This window comes from Apostichopus japonicus, chromosome 11 (assembly GCF_037975245.1).
Source record: "Apostichopus japonicus isolate 1M-3 chromosome 11, ASM3797524v1, whole genome shotgun sequence".
Classification (NCBI taxonomy): domain Eukaryota; kingdom Metazoa; phylum Echinodermata; class Holothuroidea; order Aspidochirotida; family Stichopodidae; genus Apostichopus; species Apostichopus japonicus.
In genome coordinates this window covers 3,783,592-3,811,043 of record NC_092571.1, presented here as the reverse complement: position 1 = coordinate 3,811,043, position 27,452 = coordinate 3,783,592, and the positions used below count along the sequence as shown (strand labels likewise).

General features: G+C 36.1%; 2 protein-coding genes and 4 long non-coding RNA genes across 6 annotated transcripts in view; 4 read left to right on the top strand and 2 right to left on the bottom strand.

Annotated features, from left to right (window-relative positions):
• LOC139975801 (uncharacterized) overlaps window positions 1-27,452 on the bottom strand; it is a 218,521-nt gene that overhangs the window by 114,666 nt on the left and 76,403 nt on the right. The window lies entirely within an intron of this gene.
• LOC139976262 (uncharacterized) lies at window positions 669-3,727 on the bottom strand. The gene is made up of 3 exons (XR_011796053.1): window positions 2,922-3,727; window positions 1,718-1,833; window positions 669-1,063 (listed from the first exon to the last, which is right to left on the bottom strand). It is a non-coding gene; the product is annotated as an uncharacterized lncRNA (long non-coding RNA).
• Window positions 6,232-12,636, top strand: LOC139976367 (cell adhesion molecule Dscam2-like). The gene is made up of 4 exons (XM_071985059.1): window positions 6,232-6,329; window positions 6,691-6,741; window positions 7,145-7,486; window positions 11,990-12,636. The coding sequence occupies exons 1-4, from the start codon at window positions 6,302-6,304 to the stop codon at window positions 12,634-12,636; spliced, it is 1,068 nt and encodes a 355-aa protein (XP_071841160.1). The 5' UTR covers window positions 6,232-6,301.
• LOC139976283 (uncharacterized) lies at window positions 7,683-10,895 on the top strand. Its single transcript, XR_011796070.1, has 3 exons — window positions 7,683-8,006; window positions 8,841-9,039; window positions 9,477-10,895. It is a non-coding gene; the product is annotated as an uncharacterized lncRNA (long non-coding RNA).
• On the top strand, window positions 13,951-19,120 carry LOC139975807 (uncharacterized). The gene is made up of 4 exons (XR_011795892.1): window positions 13,951-14,020; window positions 16,378-16,497; window positions 17,522-17,613; window positions 18,477-19,120. It is a non-coding gene; the product is annotated as an uncharacterized lncRNA (long non-coding RNA).
• LOC139975806 (uncharacterized) overlaps window positions 24,669-27,452 on the top strand; it is a 33,579-nt gene continuing 30,795 nt past the window's right edge. The window contains exon 1 of the long non-coding RNA XR_011795891.1: window positions 24,669-25,658. This is a non-coding gene — a long non-coding RNA (uncharacterized lncRNA). The remainder of the gene's footprint in view (window positions 25,659-27,452) is intronic.

The following is a 27,452-nucleotide window of genomic DNA, read 5'->3' as shown; positions in this document are numbered from 1 at the left end:
ATATTAGCTATCCATATTTTGCCATTGTTTACTATATTCAGTTTTTGAATTGTGTTGACCACAGAAGACCTCCTGTATGTTGACATCAACTACACAAGGTACAGGTGCAACACACAATCATGTACAGCTTAATGTTGGTCTCTTTCAAGCAACTCTGGTCTTAATAAGTGAATATAATATCACTGATAATTTCCAACATATAGTCAATTGAAGCTAACCATTTTATGTTTTAAACAAGGACACACAAACCGAAAAATATTGATACACCATATTGTATCTGCAATTGCTTTAACAAGGAGCCAAGGCATATTTTGCTAACATTTTGATTGTGCTTAGATGATTGATGAACTGTAAAATTTAAACATCTTTTCAAACAAAAGCCAAATGGTTACACATCCCACATTGATTCTACATACTAGAAATAAAAGCAGCTTCAAGATCACAATTATTAGTGATCATAGGGACACTGCTGGCACCTGATCTGTTAAACACACAAAATTAAATGTTTGTTTGATATACCAACCCTGCCTCAACCTTTCACAACTGTATACAATAACAAATCTACCCCCCCCCCCCAAAAAAAAAATACAGATTTTTGTAGGTACAGTTTGCCAAGGTGCCAAACAGTTACTATTTCCCTTTAATATGTAAATATATATGAAACTAAAGCAACCTTAAAATGTAAACATGTCAGGTTAATACCGAGAAACTATTTGAAAAGTTTGTTGCAAGACAGTTTGACCCTTAAACACTTCTGTTTGCTACGAAAGCTCCAAAGGCACTCAGTGAATGACTTTTGATAAAACCATGTTCATATACCTCAGCATGGAAAAACTCCCAAACCCCCTTACATTGAGTTTGGAAGTTAATGTCCAACACATAATGACTTTAAAACAAATAGTCTACTGCCATTAGGAGTGAGGACTGCATTATTGGATGTCTCTCAATTATCACAACAAAATGCTGAGGGGAACCTTTGCTCTCTCCTAAGCACAGAATGAATGGCTGTGGTCGCTCATCCTTCGATATTGTCTTGCAGTAGTCCTCTAACACTTGTCACCGACTGCAATTTAAAGAAAATAAACTCCTCGAGTTGCAAATAAAATGTAACAAAAACATGTGGATAGACAGAGTTTTAAGACTTCTGCACAATGCTATGATACTGTGGACCAGTATAATTAAAAGAAAAACCAGGTCAGGAAAGTCAACATAGTTATCTTGACAAGGTTTCCAAAGTGTAACGCCCACCCCATTAATGTCAAATGACCTTTCCCTTGCACTATCAAGTACCGGATCACTTCAATATTATGACCAGGGTTTACATACCAACGATGAAATTTATTGAACCTTCCCCCATTTCATCACTAGTGTAATTTAAAAAAATTGCCCTGGTGGCTTCTAATGACCTCTGACCTCTACTATAATCAATGGGATTCATGTACTCATGTTGGCAAACCTATATGCATCACATATGAGATTCATCTAACTTTCACTCTTTAAGTTAGCATATTTACAAGGTTTTAAGTGTTTGGCCCTTGTTAACCTCAAATGACCTTTGACCACTAGCACAATAAGTAGCATTCTTCTGCTCACTATAAACAACAACACACCAAGTTTATGAGGTTAAACGAACTTTCAGCTGAGCTGGTATGAACCAAAAGGTGTACCACCAAAACTTGGAATACCAAAAAAATATATAATTAATGATTTTGCTTACTGGCTGATCGTCTATGAATGCTTGAAGGCAACTAGTCACCGTAGTAGATCCGCTTTTCTTTGCCCGTCCTCGAAAAAGCAATGGCAACAGAAAGAAAGCTAAGTTCTTCTTTTCATCTGTAAAAGAGATTAAGGCAAGAAATGAGAATGCTTGCAGGTATAAACGACAAAAACATTAATAAGGCACACTATAGTCTGACCATATAAAACTTCAAGGACTGAGGATAAAATTCAAGGGATCTACACCGCCCTAAATGTGCTCCACAACTTTATGCTCATACACATTAATAACAGCAACATGAAGTTAATGTGGCATGTGTACTCATAGGGGACCTACACATTTGTATTAGAAGACTTAATTACCTACCCTACACACTAATTTCAAGCCAAATTTTATAAGATTCTGAAGGAAAAAAATGAAAAAGCCCATAGTATGTGCTAACTTTTCATTGACACAGTCGTACTAAAATCTGAATACAATTGTCCAAAGATTTTTGGAAAAATCAACTTCTAGACGTTTTAACATGTTTAATCTTCCTGCTCATAAAACATCTTGAGAAGAGTATACAACACAACAAGCTAATTTCTTTTCCTCAGCATTGGAAAAGTATACACATAAGGAATCCATCTCATTGGCCATTTTCAAGTTTGTGCTTATCGACAGTAGAATTAATCCAAATATTATATTCAATTGAGCATTAATGAGTAAACAAGGCTTATAATGAGGTTTTCAGTCATTACTCCTGCTGACAAAAAAACATTTCACTTGTTGAGAAATCAACAGGAATTATTCAAACCCTATGTGGAACCCACAAACAACACTGATACATGTCCAAGTGACTGTCATTGAGTTACTAATATAACAGGGCTGGGTCTCACTTCAACCACACACAAACCCGAACATGACTAAAAATAAAATAGTAGCCAATTAATCATATTGAGTGCAATGTTTGCAGAAAGTTTGCAGAAAGGTTCAGAAGCCACCATTTGACATTAAACAGCTGATTTGGTCCTATCAGATCAGTTGATTTTGATAGATTTTTAAAAAGTAACAAACCACCAAAAACATATTTTGAAGGTTAATCCAAATATTGACCCATCTTTACAGACATACTGGAAAGAGAAACTATATTGTCATGGCATAAGCTCTGAATGAAGCTAGCTATGAATTCACAGGCCATGACTATACAATAAATTTGGCTTACCATCAGTCAGTGCATCCAACGTCTTCTCTAAATGAAAAAAGTTCGGGCAGTTTGGGATGATCGCCTGTATAGCACAAAATGTCCATTGTCAAATATCCCACTCTGTTGTATAATTTGATGGCAGTTGGTTTTTGTAATAATTCGAAGTCCTGTTCTTCCTGTAGGAAAGAGAAAAATATGCAAACAGCATTATAGGCCTATAACATTACTAGCGCTGATGTTCTATGCTATACTAATATTATTATAGCCTAGAACTCATTAAATGCCAGGCCTAACTTAGGCTACTTTGAAGTTTGAAAAACCCTCGAAGTTCGGACACCCTTAACGAATGCATAATTTCACCATGGCACAAATACAATAGGATCAATTTGACGAAACCTATGAAGCTACTTTTTTTCTAACGAGAATGTTTCTTCTGCCATCGATAGTATCATTTTAAAAGAAGTGTGAACAGATACAATTCTGGAGCATTTTAGTGCTAAAGTGTTCGAACTTCGAAGGGTCCATTATTATACTACTGTATGTACGTACTACTACTAGCATTAACAACGTACGTGTAAGTCTAACATTAGGCCTAAGTTATGACAGGCTAGGTCTAACGTTAAGCTAATAAGGGTTCATGTGGTCATTTGCCGTATAAAACTTAAAAGAAAAAAAGGGAGTACAATTTATGATTTACAACGAAAATGTGCTACAATGAAACCTTGTCTAGCCAAGATATAGGCTAGAGAGACCTGGTGCATACGCATAGCTTACCGTAAGTTGACAAGGATCTGCATTACACGGGCGTTCGCAACGTTAATACAATGTGAGTAACTTAGGCATAGTTACACACTTGTGGGCGCCTAGTGGCGACTGTCAATCGCTTCACTACAAGCTAGCCTAACGTAATACAACTATGCTGGAAATACAATTAGTATTCGAGCCTTTACGTATGCCTGGTATAGCCTACATGTAGCACCGAGAGAACGAACGATCATTCGATACCACTGATATGTAGAGATCGCAGTGTTCGATGCACACACCAAGCAGAGGATTGTTTTTCTTTACGCTCACCTTTAAATGTAGCACATGACTCTGGCATTTCCCACCTCTTGAGTACTGCGCTAACAAATTCGTCAGCCATTGTGTAAGTTATAGCACGTTCACTATATACGATCTTCTCATGATGCATGCACATCGCGCAGAGTACCAGTATAGTAATGGCGCAAAAAATGCTGGTTTTTGCACAACATTGGGCAAATCAAGCTTGTTTGCCCAACAGAAAGTAACAATAAACTACATCTTAATTTTTGCACAACAAAGTTTACCCATATCAGTTGTGTAATTTCTTTTACTCAGTTGTTGTAAATATTTACTCATATTGGGCAATGCTTTGTTTGCCCAACCAGCTGTGCTTTCACCTACACAGATAGTTTCAGGGTTGTCTTTCTTCACAGACAGATCATGTTCGTATGTTATAAATGTTACTTATAACCATAGGCGTACGGGACCATTTCGGTTTGGGGGGGGGGCAGAAACTTTTGTGCCCGAAAGTTCACGTGACACTATCTAAGCGGAGCGCCACCATCGGTTGGCGCGTAGCGTACAAGAAATTTTTTGGCAAAAAAAGGCCTCTCACTTTGAAGGGGAAAAATAGGACAATATATTTTTTAAGCTCCTATTTAGTTACCGTATTTACTATGTTAACACAGTATCAGCTACCTCCAGAAAAACATACATTTTTAGGCGGGAAAATGTCGCTGTGTCGGGTGAGACTGCAATTTGTCTCACAAAATAGTATAAAAATAACAAAGAATAGGATAAACCTGTACTTTTAGGCACTCCCCCCCTAACCATCCATGAAAAAGAAAATGTTTCTTATATATACTCATGTCGGGGATGTCCAGGTATACAGCTAACTAGTTAGAACAAATGTTTAGTGTGGTTTTCTCACTTCAGAGACTGCTTATCTCCATGCATGCATGTCACCACGATTGGGCGATAGTGCAAAAAGCGTGGTAGCCCAGATGAGCTGCGCTTACGGTGGTGTTACACGGAAATATTCGATTCGGGCATCATGATGCTAAATAAAGAAAATCATTAGGACTATATTAATATTAATGTCACAAAACAAATAACACAAAACGCTCTCCACGGAAATGTCGGGCAAAAATATGAAAAAGATTCGGGCAAGCTACTGCATATTTATATATATTTTTTTTTCTCCTCTATGGCTGCCCGAATTTTTCAGGACTTTTGCCCGAATTTCTTGTCCTTTTAGAAATTTTGGTTGCCCCCCCCCCCGCCTCGTACGCCTATGCTTATAACAAGCTGTACATTCTTCAATTGCAAGGTAGCGGTTATTCTACAATGCAACCCAGCCATTTAATGTGATGTTTTTCTTTATTGGGAATCAAACTGCCAGAACAGATATCTTCTAGCGCAAACTGTACTGTCAACTTATTTGCTTTTCTTGTTTGTTTTTTCTTTTTGTTTTAAATGGCAAATTTCGGATTATCCGTTATCCGTTAAAACCTGATCTTTTTCAGAATGTTTGCGATTCTGTAAAATTTCAACTATTCAGAAATCAGTTATTGACTTGGGGTTCACGATTAGTACGATGCGATCACAGGCTTACACACTATTTTAGCTTTATTTTTATGCATTCTCATGCATTTTCATTATCAAAACTGACGATATTGTTCAGTAGGAGTTAAATATTGTACTACACGATCCTCTGTAGTACAATAACCCTCATCGAAAGAGCAAACTGGGATTTGCCAGTACATAACCTTTATATCTGTGTAAACCTAGGGCATTGGCACCGTGACATTGTTGTCGAGCATTTCTTTTAGTCTAGTGAAACAGCGAGTCGGTTGTGACACTTGTCTGCTAAGGCATGTTATGCTGTCCATAGAACATAACTAGAAAGCCTAAACATTGCCCATTCGATATTTACGAAAACATTTGTACATACAGAAGTGCTGCAATAGGACAATTAACATGGGTGTGTGTGTGTGTTTATTATGTAGGTAACGTAGTCTTTTCAACACGCCATGACAATTAAAAAAAAAAAACTTTCGGTTCTTTGTCGGGAGATGACGGTCCCTGCTGTATCTCGGTGTCTCAACAATAGTCACATATATGCTCGACAACCACACCATACGTTAGCTTCACCGCATACAGTAAATAATGCATATTCATAAATCATCTTTATATGTTCAGCAATCTGTCTTTGTACCATTGTGTAGTAATCACAAAGTAATATGTGTAAAAGAGCATCGCGTGTTAAGCTGTACTCCAGCATGGATTATTATTATTTATGAAAGAATAGGTGCTAGTCTCACTTATCACGGATAGCTCGAAATAACGATTGATCGGTCATCGTGGTAGCAGACATGGAAGATCATTTCTTTCAAACTGCAGGTAAGTTAAAGACGAAAACCATACTAACCATTATATATATATATATATATATATATATATATATATATATATATATATATATATATATATATATATATATATATATATATATATATATAATATATAATACGAAAGATCCAATCGATTTATTCACGTTTACGTTCAGTAGTCGCCTTCTCTATCTTACTCTGCATGTTCCTCTGACAACCCCCCCCTCCCCTCCCCTTGGACCACCTTTACCCAAGTTGTCAGTAAAGTTGCATTGTTTGTTTTATTTGAAAATTTTCTTTAACTCATTTGTCCTCAATGTATATATTTTTGTTCCTCCCGTCTGCGCAATCCTATCTGGAAATTTTACAAGAAAACGACAAGCGTCATCGGGTTTTGATCTTCAACGTCGTCGTGCTTTATGGTAGGTAAAAACCTGACGAGGGGCGAAAGTTTGTAGACTCGGAGTCCTGATACATTCGAAAACAGGCAAAAGAGGGATAAATATTAATGTATTTTATTTTCATAATATGCGTAAGAAAATTAAGACTACCAAGAGAGGACAGGTCACACCATTAGTGTCCCTCGCCAACATTCTGCTGACTAAATGGGTTCATACTAGTGTTAATTCTCGTTAAGGATTTCTGCAACAACTTGCTGTTTGTTGGTGGTGGTGGTGGTGATTGTGATGGTGATGGTGATGGTGGTGATGATGAATATGAATATGATGTTTTGAGGATGATGGTGATGATGATGGCGGTAGTAACGGTAATGATGACAACTTTGTGCTTATATTTCCTTTTCTTGGTATTTCATCAACATGACAGTGTCCCTCTTTATCAGTAAAACCAATGGGCAACCGTGTGAGTCTTTGCGATATCTTGAAATTGGAAGAGAAGGAGTCGTTCTTTGCAGCGTTGATGAAAATAGTCTTGGTGTATACTGGTACAACTCTTCGAAAACAAAGGTTTCCCGCCCATTCATATCTTACCGTGAAGGTGAAAAGGCAGGTAGTGGGTATCAAGCAGGAGAAGTTGATATTTACCCCAACGGCTCATTGGTCATCAACAACGTCACTTTGCAGCACGACCAAAGTTTCCGAGTATTTTGGAAGGAGTCGGAAGAAGCGGAATTGCAAGGACCGTACACTGTACGAGTAGTTGTGGTTGGTAGGTGATTTTTTGAGGTATTATTCTTTCCCTATATCACTGTAAACATTAGTTAGTCACGAATGGCAAAATTCTAGTCACAGTGACTAGATTAAACTAGTCATTACCAATTCGTTAGTTGCAGACCAATTTGCATGGTCGCTCGACTAACATAAATTAGTCACATAAATTTGTACGAACTTTTTTGACGCTCACTATGCATGTCATGTATGTCAGCGTGACGAGAATGTTCTAGTCTTCTGTTTGTTTACTTTCTATAACCTTCAGCTTTGACCAATGACGTCATTATTTTTATCCAATCATCGTACCGTAGAATACCGTGTGCTTAGCTGATCAGAGATCAAAATTTCAGACGACGGCCGGCGATTACATGTATACTGTATGCACGTACGTGGTACGTCGTACGTCGTACATTGCGGCCATTGCCTAACTGCAGATAGAACAGGGCTATCGACAAAATAAGAAGATTCTTAATCATTTAACAAATTGTCACAAGCAGTTTCAAAATGTCGTCAGTTAGGTAAGTTCAATCACAACTGAAATTCTAATAAATAATAATTGACACAATTGACATAATGTTCAAGGAAGGTTTGAATATCCGCGATATGTTTGGCTGGAAAGTATGAGTAAAATTATAACGTTAGGCCTTAGTAAGCAAAACTGTTGCTAACGCTAGGACGAAGCTAGGCTAGGAGTTTAGTCTACCTGGTGTAGCCCACATGCGCTCGTAGATGTATAGTACTATTTTAGCAGTAATACACACTTATATGACATATTTTATATAAATGTGTATTATTAGCTAGTATACTAGGCCTTTATTCTATAATGTTACGAGCGCCTGTGGTGTAGGCTAGCATACGTCAAGTTTCTAGAGACTTCGTCGACCACCAACCCGGTCTGCATTTCGTGCACTCTGAACTGAAGAACTTCAGAGTGGGACTTACCTACTGCTCTTGTAGGCTAAAGTACATGGTACTCATATTTTTGGTTATTTTTTGCTACAGTTGGAAGTACCTGGTGTTAAACTAAGGACAAAAACTTAATTCAATGTTTCAATGCATGAAATACCCATAATGTTGTTAGCTTAGGCCTATAGGCCTCAGGTTCATAGTGGCGCTATGCTAGTATCCTACTTCCTGGACCAAGTCTACACCAGTTGTAGCACCATGTTGTAGGGTTCTGTATCCTAAGTGGAATGGCTGCTGAGTCCTAATACCCTGGACAGAGAATGTTTTGAGTCTTATTTAGCAAATAATCCACAAAGGTATGCATTTTCTGCTCCTGCATATGTGCATCAAGGGGTTTTGAGCCTACTCAGCCTATCATTAATTTTCTGTTGTTTGTCAATTTTCAGAGAAAGTTGATGTGCCAAGTCCTCAGCATTCATAGCTATATACTTTGAATGGTTGTGGTATCAATGGACTCAACTGGTTAGATGAGGTAACAACAAATTCCAAACAACTCTGACAGCAGAAATAGATATCCTGATACTTCCATGTGCGATCTACTGTAGTAACTATAGGAACCAGTGCTTGCCACCCATGGAGAGTAAGGTAATTTGATGTTGTTGTTCTTTGACGAGCAACAAATTTGAATGTTTTATCACAAATTATGCCCCCTATCTACCTCTTGTCCCCTATACCTGTCTTTAATACATTGTAACAACCTTTGCATAAACCTTTAAATGGACTGGATATGTTATTGAGGTGAACTGTGTATCTAGATACCATTTCAGTTAGCTTTCCTTTAGACTACTGCACATACTGTTACAGTTAGGCTTTGGTTTACAAATCCCGATGATCCAGTTTTGGCAAAACACACCTTCAAATCTATTCTCTTATTCTTAGTAACTTAACAGTTGCACTGGAGTGACAGGCAATATCAGTTTAACATGTTCCAAACAGTTCAGGAATACATTGGGGTATGTCCTGTAGGTCAGTTTGGGAGGAATCAGCTGAGCTAAACAAAAGTAGTTTTCATCACATTTCAGAGCCAGAGACGAAAAAGCCCTCCCCGCTGACCTTTCTCTGGATGATGTTTCTGCAGGTATGGCAAGCCAGACCAAGTGGACTGTGATCCGGATACCAATAAAACCTGCAAGAATCACAAATGCACCCAACTTGGTCAAGCTTATCAAAATTGGTGACTGGAAATGTTGTTGCAGACGTAGACCTAGTTACTGCTTTCACAGTATTGTTCATATGTGTACTTACACACTGCACAGTGCATACTGAAATCTCTGAAAAGACATCTTTAGGACCAAAAATGATAATTGCATAGAATTCTGTTGTGGTTTATATTGTGACGACTATAAAAAGTATCATGTTGGTGTGAAAAAAAAAATTCATCTCTCACTTAAGGTGGCATACTCCTATTAGAGTCTATATCCATCCCCTCGAATGTTCTCCTTCAGGAAAAGTGCCAAAAAGCAGCAGGAGAACATCGTTTTTGACCTGTTATCAATACTGTGCCAATGTTGCAATATATGTAAATGGCTAATTTACAATACATTTACAAAATGTGGCTAGCACAAATGTTACATACTTAACCAAATGTCTTTAGGCCTTTGTTACTTTACCACAACTGTATGTCAAAAGTGAAAAAGGAAGGATATTGTTTGGTGTAATGCAAAGAGATAATTCACTTGAGTATTCATCATTGGTTTATAGAAAAACTGTGGTGAGTCATGTTGTGATGTTCTATATATCGGGCAAGTCTTTAACATGGACTTCAGTGTACTTGGAAAAAATTACAATCATTAAATGAGGTTAGTGTGATTGAATGTGGGGACCTCATTTAAAATGTACCCCAAAAATTGACCTAAAAGGTAAGTTTCTACCATTCAAGACATAGCTTATAGTATGTGATAAAGTACTTCTAGAAATGTTTTAACTACTTTGTTTTCTGTTCCACCCTAACGTTGCTTCAAGGATAATAACATATTAAACTTACATGTTCTGCATTAATATTGTACCATCACATCCATGGTCAGAAACTCATAATAATACCACTTCCAAGTTCCTAATTCGAGGTGATGATTATAAGGATATTTTCTGGCCCTTTTTAACAGCTAAGGTCATATAGAGCTATAGGCCTTTTTATGCCATTTGATTTGACATGGGATATTATTTATATAAATAAATTTATAAATATGATATATTATTTTGTGTATATTAAATGTATGTTAAGTATATTTATATTTAAATATTAATTAAGATAATTTATTTGGCTAAACTTCTATTTTTATATTTGAGCTGTGTACTCACAATTTTTCCCTTTTTCTGTCTGTCCACATCTCTTCCATGCTGCTATTTTGATGAAACTGATGGAGCCCATAATGATGCATGGTCAGTGGACAATGAAGGTCTTTGAGAAATTGTAGGTATAGGTCATCAGGGGGTCTAATTGTTTTAAATGTTCTTTAACCTTTAGTGTTTGTTACTGTTCTTTATGAGATGACTTTTAAATGGAATGCTTATTTGTCACATTTTGCATTAATACTGAATGTTAATAAAAATTACCATGAAACTTACAATGTGTGTCACTATCTCATTTCTTAACTAATTAGTACTTAATCTTAAACTAGTCTTGTGACCTAAATAAGTAGTCATAGTTGCAATGACTAATATTTTTGGTCACTGGACTAAGCTTTGGTCGATAGAGGCATCGTAGTAGGACTAATTTTAATTAGTCAGAAAACTCGATTTAATTAGTCACAAAACTAATGTTATATAGTCAAATGACTAGAAGAAACTGGTCGATAGAGACATCGTTGTGACTAATTTTTTTTAGTCATATTGACTAACTATTGTTTACAGTGTATAGAGGCCTTGGTTTGGGAAGACATACCGAAAAGTCGAGAGGTATGTTATAATTAAGACAACACTTTGTAGTGGGAACACACAAAGCAGAGAATACCAAATACGGAGTTCCATGAGGGGGGGGGGGGTGGGGGTTGATCTGTGATGGTCAAAATGACACTGTTTTGGGAAATCTAAGCCAATATTTTACGTTTTTACTTCACGGCGTTGGACTTTGTCTTTGTGATTTTCTTTTTATCCGAAACTGCATAGATGAATGAATAACGTTTTTGTAAAGGGATCTCCAATTCTTACCAAGTCTAGTAAATTTGACCATTTTGGGAAATCTTTTCCCGAAAACGAAATACAACAAATTATGTCCAACCTCTACTCCAACCCAGAAATATTTATGGAAATCAGATATCTAGTTATATCTAGTTCTCTCCTATTGTACTGCCGACAATGAAGAAGGCTGCTCTCTTGAAAACGTTTACTTATATTGAGTCAAGATAACTTTTAAGTGCTAAGACTTGTGAATACATACATACATACATACACTGCAAACATAAACTCTTAAAGAAGACTAACCCTCCATTGGTATATCTGTATTGAGACATTCAGGATCATTTCGCTTTCGCTGAATGCTTAAACCATATATGTATGAATCTGTTACAGAAATTTGTTTATTTTCTATTTTTTGTAGTGACACCAAGTCAGAAGTATCCTTTCATCAAAGGTTGTGACCCGGATGAAAGCTTCTGTTTCTTATCGGAAAATGAACCTTTCGATCTTCAGTGTTACGTGCAAGATGCACGACCGGCAGTGGACTTAATATGGTTTAGGAAGACAGTACATTGGGATACCTTCATTCCGTCTAACTTTTCAGTGTCATCAAATGCAACTCTGATAACAACCTATGCAAATACCACGTTTGCAGCTTTCAACTCCAGCAGTTTAAGTTTACTCAAATGTCAAGCTGTTGAGCCTCCAAAAGTAGTCCTTCATAATGAAGTAACTGCGTTGGTTGAGGTGGTCAATCGTGATCCTCCCCGTTCATTGAAAATCAAATATTTCCAACTAAACTCTAGGGTTGTGTTACATTGTGCTAAAAAGAGGAACGTTTTTCTCGTGTGGAAGAAATGGAACGCTCATGAAGTGGTAATTGGCTATGCTAATTACGTGCAATCGAGTAAAAAGAAAATCACTAATTCGGATTTTGATATAACGATCATCGGTTCTCTTACTTTACTTCAAGCTCAAGTTAAGGATGAAGGTATTTATGTATGCAACTATGGCAACGGTGTTTCATCTGGTTCGGAAGCTTACAACGTTTTCATGTACGGTGAGTAGTAAAACATATATTAACCTGAATACGTGTACTATACTTTTCCCCATTACTTCTCAAAACGAAATTCACCTTTTTTTCTAACTTAAATATTGCAATTTCCTGCAAATCCGGTTCTAGATTGAATTTAACTTATTTCAAGACATAAAGAAAGTCAAAATAAGTTAATAAATGTTTTATGATTCAATGTTTAACAGAATTTGCTAATACTTTGATTTTGGTCTTACGGAAAATAATGTTTTATGAAACTAGCTCTTAAATCGGTGTTGCAACAGAAGAAAACGAACCCATTTTTAAAAACTTTCATAGAAATGAATCATAATTTTAATTTTAATTATAATTTTGACAACTCAACTAACGATCAAGTAAATAACATAAATGCGCTCTCATTATGCTCTCTCTATAAGAACTATATTTACAGGTGTAATAAAACATTGAGGAAATATTAATTACAAATTTCAGCAATGATTTCTTCACTACTTTCTAGTTCTACCTTCACATTTTGTGGTGGAAGACTGCAGCAGTACATGCTGTTGTCAGTCTGAAGGTGATCGCGATGGTACTCTTAAATGTTCCGTACGAAACGTCCGCCCTAGTGTCAGTCTTGAATGGAAAACAGCTGCAGAGGACATGAATCCTTATATCACATTTTCCGATCAGTGGACGACAGTTGATTGCCACGGAGACACATTTACTGTGACTTTGCTCTCACGATCCCACGTAAATCACCCTTCCTTGGACAGTATTGACCTCGAATGTAAAATAAGAAGTCAGCATGAGAATATGTTCAAGCTAAGTTCGCGACTGACTTTATTTTCTTTCCCGGAGGTAAGATTCCAGTCACTTTTGTTCAGTACACGTCATGCTTTCTTAGAGTCCAAATGAATTAATTACTGTATAGTCATGCAAAAAGAACCTACACAATTAAAATGTTGTGCAGTAATTATGTTGGTGTTCTTTGTTTTGTTTCGTACCCATGTATTAGTTAATTAAATTGCTTCCCTCTGATTATTGACAATTGGTCATTTCTTAGCACGTGTGAAACGATCCCACACACTTATAAATCGGTAAAATGGGAACAACAGTTACGCAAAGCACCTATGACACTGTTTAAAAATAACACATAGTACCTTCAAAGAGCACATGGTTTTCATGATAGCTATGAAGACGATAATGAATTCATATTATTGATATGAGTCGAATGTGGAAATATTTGCCTCTAAAATAAGTGACAGTCTTGTTGTTAATTGTTACTGAAATTCTAGACTAAGCATTTGGTCTACATATATCAAATTTAACAGGCAGTACTGGACTTTACGTAGCTACTATAATGGTCGTCTTAACAACAAGCTGATTTAGTATATGAATGTGATTCATACTATCGTAAAGGTATGGATGAGTGATTATTGTCTTCTGAACGTGAAGAGATCGTCTGTCTTTGGTTACCATAACTTTTCGTTTAAACCTGTTCGGTCAATTTATTGACACAATTCAATAAACGCACCTCTTGAAATATGAACAACAATAAACAAACTGAAAGTATGGACATATGCCACTAAGCATCTTTCCGAATGATTGGGCTAATATTACCCAAAGTTGTATTCAATCACGTGAGTCCAGTTTTGAACAACAAGTTTAACAGTGTAAACAAATGTCCCTTTTTGCAACGGATAGCATTTACAGGCGCGTATCCAGGATTTTCTAACCCGGGGGGCGCGAATTACTATCTAAGCGGAGCGCCACCATCGGTTGGCGCGCAGCGTACAAGAAAATTTCTGGTTTTGATACCCCCCCCCCCCCCCCGATCACCGGAAATAGCACTTCTCGGGCTTGAAAATGACCAACCAGATGTACACTTTTGCCTGAGAACCAAGTATTTCCCAAAAGTTTTTTCCATCCATAACCTTTTTGAAGATTGTCACCAGTCACACATCATGTTCGACCTCATTGCTTGTCCTATGGATCATTGCTTTTGTAGGTGATTCTACGTCACGGCCCACAATATCCGAAAGCCCCACTTTTCAAGGTTTTAAGCCCATTATTTGTTGAGAATTTGAAAATTCACATTTCTCGTGAATAAAATCACTTCAAAACATACCCATAATGTTGCACAAAATTCAATCTATGGACAAGCAATATAGAAAAACCTCCTTGATCCCCTAACAGACAGGTCAAAGTTGCACGAGTAGAGGAAAGTATGATGAAGAATGTTGGTGAGGATATTTTCGAAAATTCAGACACAGTTAATTTATTGGTGTAGAAATATTGCAACCTCTTATAATGGCTATTATAAATCTTGGTTGAAGGAAATGAAAAATAGCAGATATTTCCGATATCAGGTATATCGAAACCGAACACTACACACATAGGCGTAGGTCCCGTAGGAGGCGGTGGCTGCAGCCCCCCCCCCCCCCCCCGCAACCAAATTTTCCCCATCTTTTTCGGGCACCTACTGAAAGAAAAATAAATAGCAATGAATAGCTTAAAAATTATCTCCTTGGTAATTAAAATAAAGTTCTAAGCTTGGCCGACATTACTGCTGTAAAAGAGAGTTTTGAAATAAATGGATCTGTATGATTTTTCTCCATCTACATAAGACATTTCGTTGTTTACATAGCATCCAGCGGTATACTGTGCAACTTTCACGGACCGTAAGGTACACGATGCCATGCACTGTAATGACCGATGCTTGCTTATATGATATTGGCATCGATATGTTGAACGCGCGCGAAAAATTTTGGCTTTTTTTTCGGGCAAGTCATTACAGCCCCCAAATCCAATTGGGCTCCTACGCCTATTAACTACACACATAGACAGTTTTTGAGGCTGTTCAACGTGGAACATGCATTTCAATGCTCACTGATATGATGTTATATCTGCTCTTTGCTTTACAAATTCGAACAGGCGTGTAACGAGTAATTGCCAAGGGAGGGGCGAAGCCTGTAGGCAAACTATCTAAGCGAAGCGCCACCATGAGTTGGCGCGAAGCGTCACCATGAGTTGGCGCGAAGCGTACAAAAAAAATTTTGGCCGAAAATGCCTCTCAGATTGCTGGAAATGACACTTCCCAGGCCTTGTAAGTTGCATCTAAGCATTGTCTATTTTGAAATTACTAGCGATGTCATAAAGAAAATTTGCTCGGGGGGGGGGGCGGTCGCCCCTTCCCGAAATGCGTCATGTACCCCGACGACTCGGTCGAGTTCAAGACCAGCCACAGTTGGTTCCATATAGCACAATTGTACAATTGTTTAAGGCGTCCATACACACACACACGCGTTATGATAGACCATATATAGTATTTATATAGATACATTAGTGAGAGAGGAAAAATGGAAACGTCAAAAATGGAGTTGTCGGTGTAAGGGGTAGGGTGAGGCGCACACCCCCTCCGTAATCCTTGATCTGTCACTGGCTACCCTGTGTATATTATAGGGATCAGCGCTTTAACTATGACTGTTCCTCTTTCTCTTCCCGAGGTCTTGGCTATCTTCTACTCCCTCCTTTTTTCCTTTTTCTCTCTTTTTTCTTTTTCTTTTCCCTTCCTTCCTCTCCTCCTTTTCTTTTCCCCCCTCCTTTTCCCCTTTTTTCTTCCCTTTTTTTCTCTCCTCTTTTCCTTACCCGGGGGGCGCGCGCCCCCAACGCCCCCCCTGGATACGCACCTGATTTAGTGTTGCTGATATATTTACTTAAGTTGGCCAAAATTTCGCATTTTCTCATGTTATATTGTCGTTGTTTTATTCATACAGATAACACAACATCCGATACAACATCACCAGCCAACGTTAGAGAGGGTTGTAAGTCTGAGGGCAGAGCGATGTTAATGATCTGTTCAGTCACCTCACTGATCGTTTTGATTATCATCGCAGGTAAGATGAACAAAAGGCAAATTCGATACACCATGACTTGTACTAGAAAGAATATTTAGAACTTAGCACATTCTGTACAACACTGTTTTCAATCTGATTGATTCTCATTTAAATACCACGTGGTAGTTTTCTGACATAATAACTTATATATATCAACTGATTCTAATATAAACATCATGCTGTAAACATATATACTGCAAGATAATAATCTAACACAGTGTGTAAATAATTAGTGAGAAAACGTTTTCAGACCTTGTTATTCAAGTTTTCCCAACATTAAAAACATTTTTAATCAGTCTGAAAATGACTTAATACATGGTTCTAAACTAGAGAACTGGTTGGTTGAAAGTAACATTAACGATACTATTTTCATTAATCATTCATGTCATAAGACATTCTCATTCATGTTGCTTTCCGTCGATGTACATCATGCAAACACACGATGACATGTTTTCTCATCATGTGCCTAGCCGATTTAGTTGTCAGCGACGATTGATTTCCGGATATCAAAATTATCTTTGAACGAATTGACACTAAGACAATAAGTATTGATAGGTAACAGTGTAATAAAAACAAATGCATATTGTCACACTCATTCCAATTTCAAAACTTGAAAGGTGTCATCAATATCAATTATTTCTTGGGTTGCCTTTATTCCCTTCAAACATGAACTTTGTGTAGCTTACGTTGTAACAGAGTGAAGAAATGGCAAATCGCGGAGAACATTAACAGCGGTTTTCTGGCGAAGAAAGTTGCTTTTATTATTTGATGTTAATACAATCGAAAAGAGCATACTGTCATACACAGGCTAGATGTAGGACAAACTACCTGGTAAATTCTTAATACGGCATTTTAGTAGCTGAGCCTGACCTTTGTTTTAACAGTCTAGAAAATAATTTTGGGAATTTCCAAAGAAAAATCATTACTCTTAACGTAAAGCTAACTTATGTTATAAAATTGTTAAGCTTAACGAAGCTTAACTCACAGTGTGTAAAGTTTATCAAGCAGTTATTGTCTTCCCTAGCTATGAATGTAGGTCTGATGGTAAATCTTAAGCGGCAGCGAAGATGTCCACGACAACCACCACAGCGGCAACCAGAAGCATCAGAGAGCGAGGTAAGTCACAAGTGCAAACCAAAACAAAGGTCAGATGCAAACATCTTTGTGTGTGCAAACAATTACATGACCATATATTGACATAGACTGTCGCTTATCAACCGTTGTTTATGTCGCACTCATTTGTTTTTTTGTTTTTTTTTGCTTTGATATAATTTTGTATCACTGTGATGACTTTAATGTCAATTAGTTCTGCTGGATCATTAAAAGGAGGTTTTAAGAAGTACATAATGAATTCCTGTAGCCGAGAGGAATGGATCTCTTGCAGTAGAGACGACGGGTTCTCACATATCACAAATATTAACAAATTTTAAAGGTTTACTAACCCTAATTTTTTTTAATTACTCGCCTAAACCCAAGATTATTCCTCAGTGTTAATTGCAAAATTTGTATCCCTCATTTTACTTTATCAGACTACAGAAATAATATAGCAGAGAGGTTATATGATAACAGATCGCACCTTACATTTTCACGCCGTCGTATCACTACTTCTATCCGATTTCTGGAAGAGTCAGGAAGAAACACATGTTTAATATAAAATAACAAATTCATTCATTCAAGTGGTAAGAAAATCTAACAAACATTTGAAACAAAACAGTCCCTAAACGATAAATAGCCTCTTCTAGCCTTCGTCCGGTTGCCCTTACTAACTGGAATATGTACACTGGTGGTATTTGCAGAAGTTTCTCTTGTTTGTATTGTCTTTATCAACTCTCGTCGTTAGGGTTTTTATTGGATTTACAAATAACTTCGAGTGTGGATATAATATCGTAATTTTTCTCTAGAGTTAGACAAACATGTCACCAAAAAGGACCAGTATTGTTTCTGATTTTTGGTTTTCATATTGGTCTTTTCTTCTTTAGATGGAATCATTGGCTGAAACCGGTAGAGTTATGCAAGATTGAAGTCAACTGTCGTTGTAAAGCTCCATTTGGACAATATTTCAACATACATCGCATTCAAAACAAAGTCATGTAGAATCTTGTCAAGACGAACTTGGGTACTGTTTGAAGCTCTTAACATACTTATGAAATCTATCTTCGGAACTTTGACTGGCTATGTTCATTTTATCTATATTTTGGTGTTAAATTTTCCTTTTTCGTTTTCATAACTTCATGTTTGTTTTTGGTGTTCATTCTAGATTATTTTGATTGATTAAATTTTGTTGGTGTAGTCATTTATATATTTTTTAAACATTTTTGGATATTTCTGTTTTTAATGTTCTTTTTTCGTTTTCATATTTTCATTTTGTTGTTGTTGTTATTACATGTTAGATAAATTTTATTGTAGCTACCTTTACTAAAATTCCATATCTGGTTTGATATCAGTCAATATCTGGATAGATAAAGACTTGATATGGCCATATAAAGCCAGATATATCTTGGTATAATTGTAAGCCAGATATCCATATAAAGTTTGATATGGCCATATAAAGCCATACATATCTTGATATAATTGTAAGCCAGATATCCATATAAAGTTTGATATGGCCATATAAAGCCATATATATCTTGATATAATAGATATCCATATAAAGTTTGATATGGCCATATAAAGCCATATATATCTTGATATAATTGTAAGCCAGATATCCATATAAAGTTTGATATAACCATTTAAAGCCATATATATCTTGATATAATTGTAAGCCAGACATGCATATAAAGTTTGATATGGCCATATAAAGCCATATATATCTTGATATAATTGTAAGCCAGATATCCATATAAAGTTTGATATAACCATATAAAGCCATATATATCTTGATAAAAGTGTACTCCAGACATGCATATAAAGTTTGATATGGCCATATAAAGCCAGATATATCTTGATATAATTGTATGCAAGATATCCATATAAAGTATGACTTGGCCATATTAAGCCAGATATATCTTAATAAATATGTACTCCAGATATGCTTATAAAGTTTGATATGGCCATATAAAGCCAGATATATCTTAATATAATTGAATGCCAGATATCCATATCAATTATGACATGGTCATATCAAGGCAGATATATCTTGATATAATTGTAAGCCAGATATGCATATAAAGTTTGATATGACCATATAAAGCCAGATATATCTTAATGAGAATGTAATCCATATATCCATGTAAAGTATGACATGGCCATATTAAGCCAGATATATTTAAATGAAAATGTAATCCATATATCCATATAAAGACTTGATATGGCCATATAAAGCCAGATATATATTTGATATAATTTATTAAGTTTTGTTGGTGTAGTCACACACCTCATTTATATTTTTGTTAACATTTTTGAATATTTCTGTTTTTAATGTTCTTTTTTCGTTTTCAAATTTTTATGTTGTTGTTGTTATAACATGTTAGATAAATTTTATTGTAGCTTCCCTTACTCAAATTCCATATCTGGTTTGATATCTGGTTATATCTGAATAGATAAAGACTTGATATGGCCATATAAAGCCAGATATATCTTGATATAATTGTAAGCCAGATATCCATATAAAGTTTGATATAACCATGTAAAGCCATATATATCTTGATAAAAAATGTACTCCAGATATGCATATAAAGTTTGATATAGCCATATAAAGCCAGATATATCTTGATATAATTGTATGCAAGATATCAATATAAAGTATGACATGGCCATAAAAAGCCATATATATCTTAATATAATTGTAAGCCAGATATCCATATAAAGTTTGATATGGCCATATAAAGCCAGATATAGCTTAATAAAAATGTACTTCGGATATGCTTAAAAAGTTTGATATTGCCATATAAAGCCAGATATATCCTGATATAATTATAGGCCAGATATCCATATAAAGTTTGATATGGCCATATAAAGCCCGATATATCTTAACAACAATGTACTCCAGATATGCATATAAAGTTTGATTTGGCCATATAAAGCCATATATATCTTGATAAAATTGTAAGCCAGATATCCATATAAAGTTTGATATGGCCATATAAAGCCAGATATAACTTGATAAAATGTACTCCAGATATGCATATAAAGTTTGATATGGCCATATAAAGCCAGATATATCTTTATATATTTGTAAGCCATATATGCATAGAAAGTTTGATATAGCCATATAAAGCCAGATATAACTTAATAAATTGGTAATGCAGATATTCATATTAACTTTGGTATAGCCATATAAAGCCAGATATAACTTCATGAAATTGTAATCCAGATATTCAAATAAAGTTTGATTTATTCATATAAAGCCTGAAATGCTATGATAAATTGTAAGCCAGATACCCACTTTAAGGATGATATAGTCATATAAAGACAGATTCAAATGTATATAAAATGTGTATAATGTGTATAAATGTTATCCAGATACAAATATTTATACCTTTCTAATGTCTCAATCTAATTTTTGATTTCTCAAGTCAATATACAGCTCTGCCTTCAGGCCTTTATTTCCACATCTACAAATTATACTCATACTTGTTTGGCAATTTTCCAAGTTGTTACCAAGTTCCATCCAGTTTCCTATTTCAACAATTGAGGACAAGCTGACCACAATGAGGTCACTTGTTTTCCTAACACAAGTCAGTTGTTCCATTTTACGCTTTGAATCTTGATGAATGGACTTCTGTAACGAAGAGTTAAGCAGGGTTATAACAACGTACCCTCGGTCATGGTCTTCAAAAAAGTATTCCACTTTACCAAGTTTCAACTGGGTCCATCTTTAAAAAAAACTGTACTGTTGTTACGCTTGAGCTGTTGAGCCTCCCCCTGTCATCATACCGTCTGCTATGGACCATTAATGAGCCAACTACTGCCCGTTTGTAAACATAAACTTCATGGATCATCGGTGTTCCAATGTGCCTAGAAGCTGCTTCTGAGGCAGGGCCTTCAAGTACTTCCTTTGATCCTTTGATCCTTTGATCCTTTGTCTACAAAGGAAAGGTCAGCTGTCACTCTTTTTTGAATTCTACGTGTCTTTTTCCCTCTTATTGCAGCTGCTAAATGAAGAACTTCATCACTCTCTACCTGCTGCTTAAAATTCTTCAATTTTTAAGTGACTGCCAGTGCACCAACAACCTGAATAAGAGGAAATACGAAAACATCAGGTTAACAAAGTTTAAGCAGGTAGCAAATATTATACATTATGTTTGCAATACTTAAGTATTTAAATGAGTACCCTACATTCTGGCAATTGACATTCATACCTGTAAATGAGCAGCTTGTGTGCCATGTATCATTTTCTTCAATATCTGGTTGGTGTCCTCGAAAGGGAAAGCAGAATGGACCCAATGAGGCCCCCAACGCTGCGCTGTCAAAGGAAGGTGTATAAGTTGATGCACATTGAAGGAGCAGTGCTCAGTCCCATACAGAGTTTGGAAATCATCCACAAATGAATCCAGCAAGTGCCTTGTGAGTTAAACATTTCTCTTACTTACTAAACTCGATAGCAGTAGAAAAATGGAAATGGAAAGTAGCATGAAGTGTTGTAGGTAAGGATATGGCATTACATAATTGTCAATAAAAGGAAGTTATAGTTTTGGGGGCTTACGTTTCCGAACTTCGAAGTGTCCATGCTACTACTAGTAGACACTGTGAAAGTTAGGTCATTTTATGCTTTCGATTCATGATTGATATTTCTTTCAGTGTGTGTGGATTTACTAGGAAAACAAAGCCCCAGTTTCTTTGTACATGGTGGTTATTGTTGTTTCAATGACTAAATGAATATATAAAGAATTTTTTCCATGTTTGTAAAAGTAGCCTAAATGAATATATTGTTAGGAGAAAAGGTAAAAACCTATGAAAGTGCATAATGAGATCAATATTAAATTTAATGTGGGTATCATGTGCGACTTTTATGGTCTTTTTATACTATATACAAAAGAAATTGCTTTATCAACATCTGGAAGAGACTACCAACTCGTCAGCTTCCCCAGTTCCAGCAAAGCGAGCACGAAATGCATCGAACACCCTCAGAGCTATCTAGTGAATGTTGCTACTGCTAGCAACGTAGCAGCTCGCCAGTCTCCAAGTGTATGTTAACCTCAGTTCTTTTGCATCATTGATAACGTTAACAGAAGTGTGAATAAAAATGTACGTGTCAGTAGGTTTGGACCATTCTGTCCATTTATTTAATTCTATTTAATTGTAAGGGATGTCAGCAGAGTTGAAATTTTAATTTTTAATGAGTCTGTAGGATCCATTTCCAGGTAACAAGGAAGTCTTTGATCTATCTTTTTTGTTTTGTTTTTGTTGTTGTTTTTTTTGTGATCAGACAATCTTGCAAAACAAACCACTACTGGGCAACATCCATATTTTATGTTATTTGTATCTTGTTAATGGAAGGCTGTTGAAGGAGAATGATTTACCTACAAGTGAACCCTGGAGCATTGTATAGGCCTGATGCTTGTGTTAATATACTTCAATAATCTTTTAAAATTAATATCCTGTTGAAGAAGGCCAAACTTTACAGCATATATACACCTGTATTTTATATTCAAAGAAGGACGCTTTTGCTTTGTTCATGTTCTCTTCTCCGTTACCTTTTAGAAAGGGAATAAGAAGGCCTCCTCTTCAATTAGCATGGCCAGGAGGACTTTGGAAAATTTTACAGATCTTAGGCCGTTAAGTGATAGCGAGGATCTGTTTGAGACGGTGGATATTGAGTTTGACAATATCAAACTCAAACAAAAAGTACAGGAGCTAGAGGAGGAGAACAAAGCTCTTAAGGAACAGCCGGGTAAGTCAGGGTTGTCTGCACAGGTGTTCATGTTACTAGGGTACCTGCCCGACTAATTGCCACACATATTGAACGTTACTAGGTCCTTGTTGTAGCCTATTTGCTGGTTTTTCATATTTTGTATTAGTTGATCCAATATCTGCAATGGCACTAAGCTAGGCTCTGGTGGACTACATTTGACACTTGATGAACACTGTCTCATGCTAAGAAGGCTGTAGTACATCACTATAGTAAACCATCTTTGGTGTTTAAAAGAAAGAAAGATTCTTCTTTTATAACTTTCTAAAATACATTGAATATTATATCCTAAGATATAATGCAAATAGCCAGACCACCCTGGTCGTTATATTTTTCACGTTTCTATAGAAAGACAACTTATTATAATTTAGTTGATTTAGTTTGGCATGGAATGACCCTTTAGATACATGTATAAAAGTGCACACATGTGTCAAATTTACCAAGGTAAATTCACTTTGTTGTGGGGGAAACGATATTTCAGGTTAAAAAATTTAAAAAGGTGTTATACTTGCTCCACTTCTATGTATTCCCTTGTCTGACCCATGTACCTCACTTCTCACATACTCTTTACTGACCCTCATGGGTTTTAATCTTATTCTTGTGTTTTATCTTCATCAAACATACAAGACACTATAAAGCAATTGAAGAGGGTCGTGAAGAAGCTGACCTATGTTTCTTCTCTTGACACCAGCTCTCAGGAGGCACCACTATCTGGAGAGGAAGAGGTCAGCAGGATTGAGCAGACACAGTCCTTCGAACATCTGCGGTACAAGCCATCTGACGTCGGTGTAAGTTCATTCTTCACTGTACTTTTTTAAACGTGTTTCTCCCCATTCTCTATTGCAAGGGTTAATAATAGTTACTCTCTGAGTTATATTTGAATACACCTGTCGCATATGTCATGTATTGTTCTCGTTTTCGGTCATGTCGATGTCACGTATACATGTTTCCGAGATTTTCCAAAGTAAAGTTGGGGTCAAATCTTCATGCAAATAATACAGCTCTGGAACCCTAACGTTCCCTATGATTTAAGTTTTCCCTAATTGCAGAATGCGCTCTTAATTTATAAATCATATTAAGTTTATATACAACACTAAATAATAATAATAAAAAGTTTATTTATCGGTTGTTATTCGATCACACTTTTAAAATATCTGAGAGATTTGTTAAATTACTATCGACAACAACTTTTGTGACATCACGATTCGAACGAAAACAACATGTTATTGGTTTTATTATACCATAGTCAACTTTATTAATTTTGCCATAATTAATTACTGTGGAGACGTTGAACAATCCGTTCTAGGTTTGTATTCTTACTAACGTGCTAAATAAATTAAGATAAAAGAGCAATGAGAACAAAATAATGATTACTTGTAATCAAAGCTATATGAATAACTAGTTTCAATATGGACGAAATATGTTCTAATTTTACTTTTTATAAAGGAAATAGCTTATTGTTCCGAAAATATAACTACTTGTACTTACGTATCTCAAAATGTTGATATAGCCAGTGCGCCTCATGTTCTCCGATTGTGATGTACTTATGTGCTCTGGCAATGCTATTGTGCTTTGCATGCTGTATTGAAAGGCGTAGGTTACAACAGTGAATTTGGTTGACAATTATTCCTTATGCACTACCAGTATCTACCAAGGGTTAAAATATAGTATTCCGATTATGGACATGATGTGTAGCCTATAGATTATTTTTTCGCAAAAGTGAGAAGTCACGGATTCCCTTTCGTTACATACACCCTTCAGTATTGGTTTCACATGGAAAGAACACTACACACGCTTTAGGCATCCTCACTATGAGAAAGACTGACGGGGAAGCAACAGCAGGGATGACAGCGATAAATGTCTGCTCAATTCAATACATGAATCTGACACCAGTAAGTTATCCTTTGATTTGTGGAGGATTCAAAAGCAATGGCAGCAAAGTTTACTTCTTCTTTAACTGTATCCTCGACTTATCTTTGGGGAATTTTCATGCTCGTTTTTCTGAATAGTTACAGTCTTATTGCGTCAAGAATTACCGTATTGGACAACTGCACACATGTGTGCTACGTACCTACTTCATCATCTATTGCACTTCCGTGTGCACTGTCCGATGGAGAGATTGGCAGATGGTTACGCAATGGTCAAATTATAATAGAAAAATTTGTTCATATCAAAGATCTATGTAAGGACACCGTTGAAATTTACGACAACTTTACACTCCATATTAAAAATGTATCACTTTGTCACAAAGGAAACTTTACTTGCAAAGTAAATGGAACAGAAATACCATATGTGATACAAGTGGAAGGTAGGTTGGACGAAAATATATTTTAAGTTTGGGTTACATAAAGTTGGTTCTGTAAAGTTAGTTGTATGTCAGTTTTAATAGTTGCTGAGTATACTAGGAAAGGAAGCAAACCAGAGAGGCAAGAAAAACGCTACGAAAATTCACTAGTAAAAAATTAATCTCTGAACTTTTACTTTTGAGATTTTGATTCGCAAAGATTTTAAACACAACCACGTATGGTTGCATTTGGTGAGAAATATTACATACTAAAGTCTCTGATACTTTTGGTGTTTGGTGAGTACAGGAAGGAAATTTCAAGGACTGTAATGAACAACATTAAAGATGTAATTACGTTTCCTGTTTGTCTAATGCATAATAGCATATTCTTAAGAGTAAATGGTGCTTCGGATGTTAGTGTCTACCAGCCTTGAATGTATAGAAACTCGCGCGCAATACTTTCAAATTCTGATTATTTGAAAAGAACCGAGCTATCAGTCAATCTTACCTGCGAAATAATGGACAAGGGCCGCGTCATTGAATTTGCATACATATTGTTGTCCCACTAGTATTAAGCAACAAAAAATCAACATACTGTACAAAGTTCTAATTTGGTATAAAGAAATGTGAAGCTGCTTCACTAAACCATTTAACAACATTTCCATATGACAGTGACAACGTGCAGTGCGCTCAATGCCTGACTGTCCTATATTTATAACATTGATTATGAGTAGATATCGTACATTTATGACTACAAAACCTATTTATCAATGGCATTATCGACAAAAAGTGTCCGTTTGTTGATCTTCTCAACACACAAACTAAATGGAAGTGTTGGGCGGGCAACGGGGACATTCATTTGGGAAGGGGCTATCACTGGGACTGCGTTTCATGTTGTACATTGCTCGCTAGAGTAAATTATCCATTGCACATCTTAAATAACTGTATAAAAGCATGTTGCATTTCCAAATCTGTTTCCACTTTGAGGTTCAAAATCGACGGAAAGATCGTTGACTGGTTTAGCGTAGAGAAACAACTTTGCCAACAAAATAACGTTGTTAATTATAATATTATTGACATTGGAAGAATTAAAAACATTTCAAACACCAACGTTTCCATTTGTCACGAAGTAAATAATACATGTGCATCAAAATGGAGTGGGAACATCAAATTATATAATAGCACTTGAAGGTAGCATTGTATTAAAATACGTTAATAACTATTAACAATGTCATTCTGTGGAGTTAATCCATTTACCTTTGTAGGGGAAGGTTAAGGAGCAATCTTTAAAAGTCATTGTAACTTGTTACATCTAATGAATCCACTCTGAAGTGAAAACACCCAAGCTTGTAAAAAATTGCCATATTAGTGCTTCATTTCACACGTCAAAGAGTGTTCTTTTAAGTAAGTTCTGTTGTATCGCCAGTGACTCCGGCAGTCCTCATTCAAGCAAATTCCATCCATGATGACACGAGATACGTTGAAAACAACCAAGAAGTTCGAATAACTTCCTGCATTATCCTCAAAAGTAGATTACTGGTTAACCTGACATGGCTGATAGTATAGTGGCGCTTCCTTTTCTATCAAACAACTGTTCATTAGCAAGGGGAACGACGTAAAAGTGTAAAAGAGCTACTTATAAGACATTGAAAGCCGTCACGAAACAGTACTTACATCAGTAATCGTCGACATACTTTTGATAAGCAAAGTGACACAATATATGATATTCATCAAGGTAAACTAGTACACCCTTAAATATTTAATAATATAGCATTGTATTGTCAACTTCCTGACGAAAAGTAAGTAACATCATCAATC

Coding starts and splice junctions, on each gene's coding strand:
- LOC139976367 (XM_071985059.1), top strand. CDS start 6,302: ATGGAAGATCATTTCTTTCAAACTGCAG. Junction 6,330..6,690: donor TCATTTCTTTCAAACTGCAG/GTAAGTTAAAGA, acceptor AAATTTTACAAG/AAAACGACAAGCGTCATCGG. Junction 7,487..11,989: donor TGTACGAGTAGTTGTGGTTG/GTAGGTGATTTT, acceptor TATTTTTTGTAG/TGACACCAAGTCAGAAGTAT.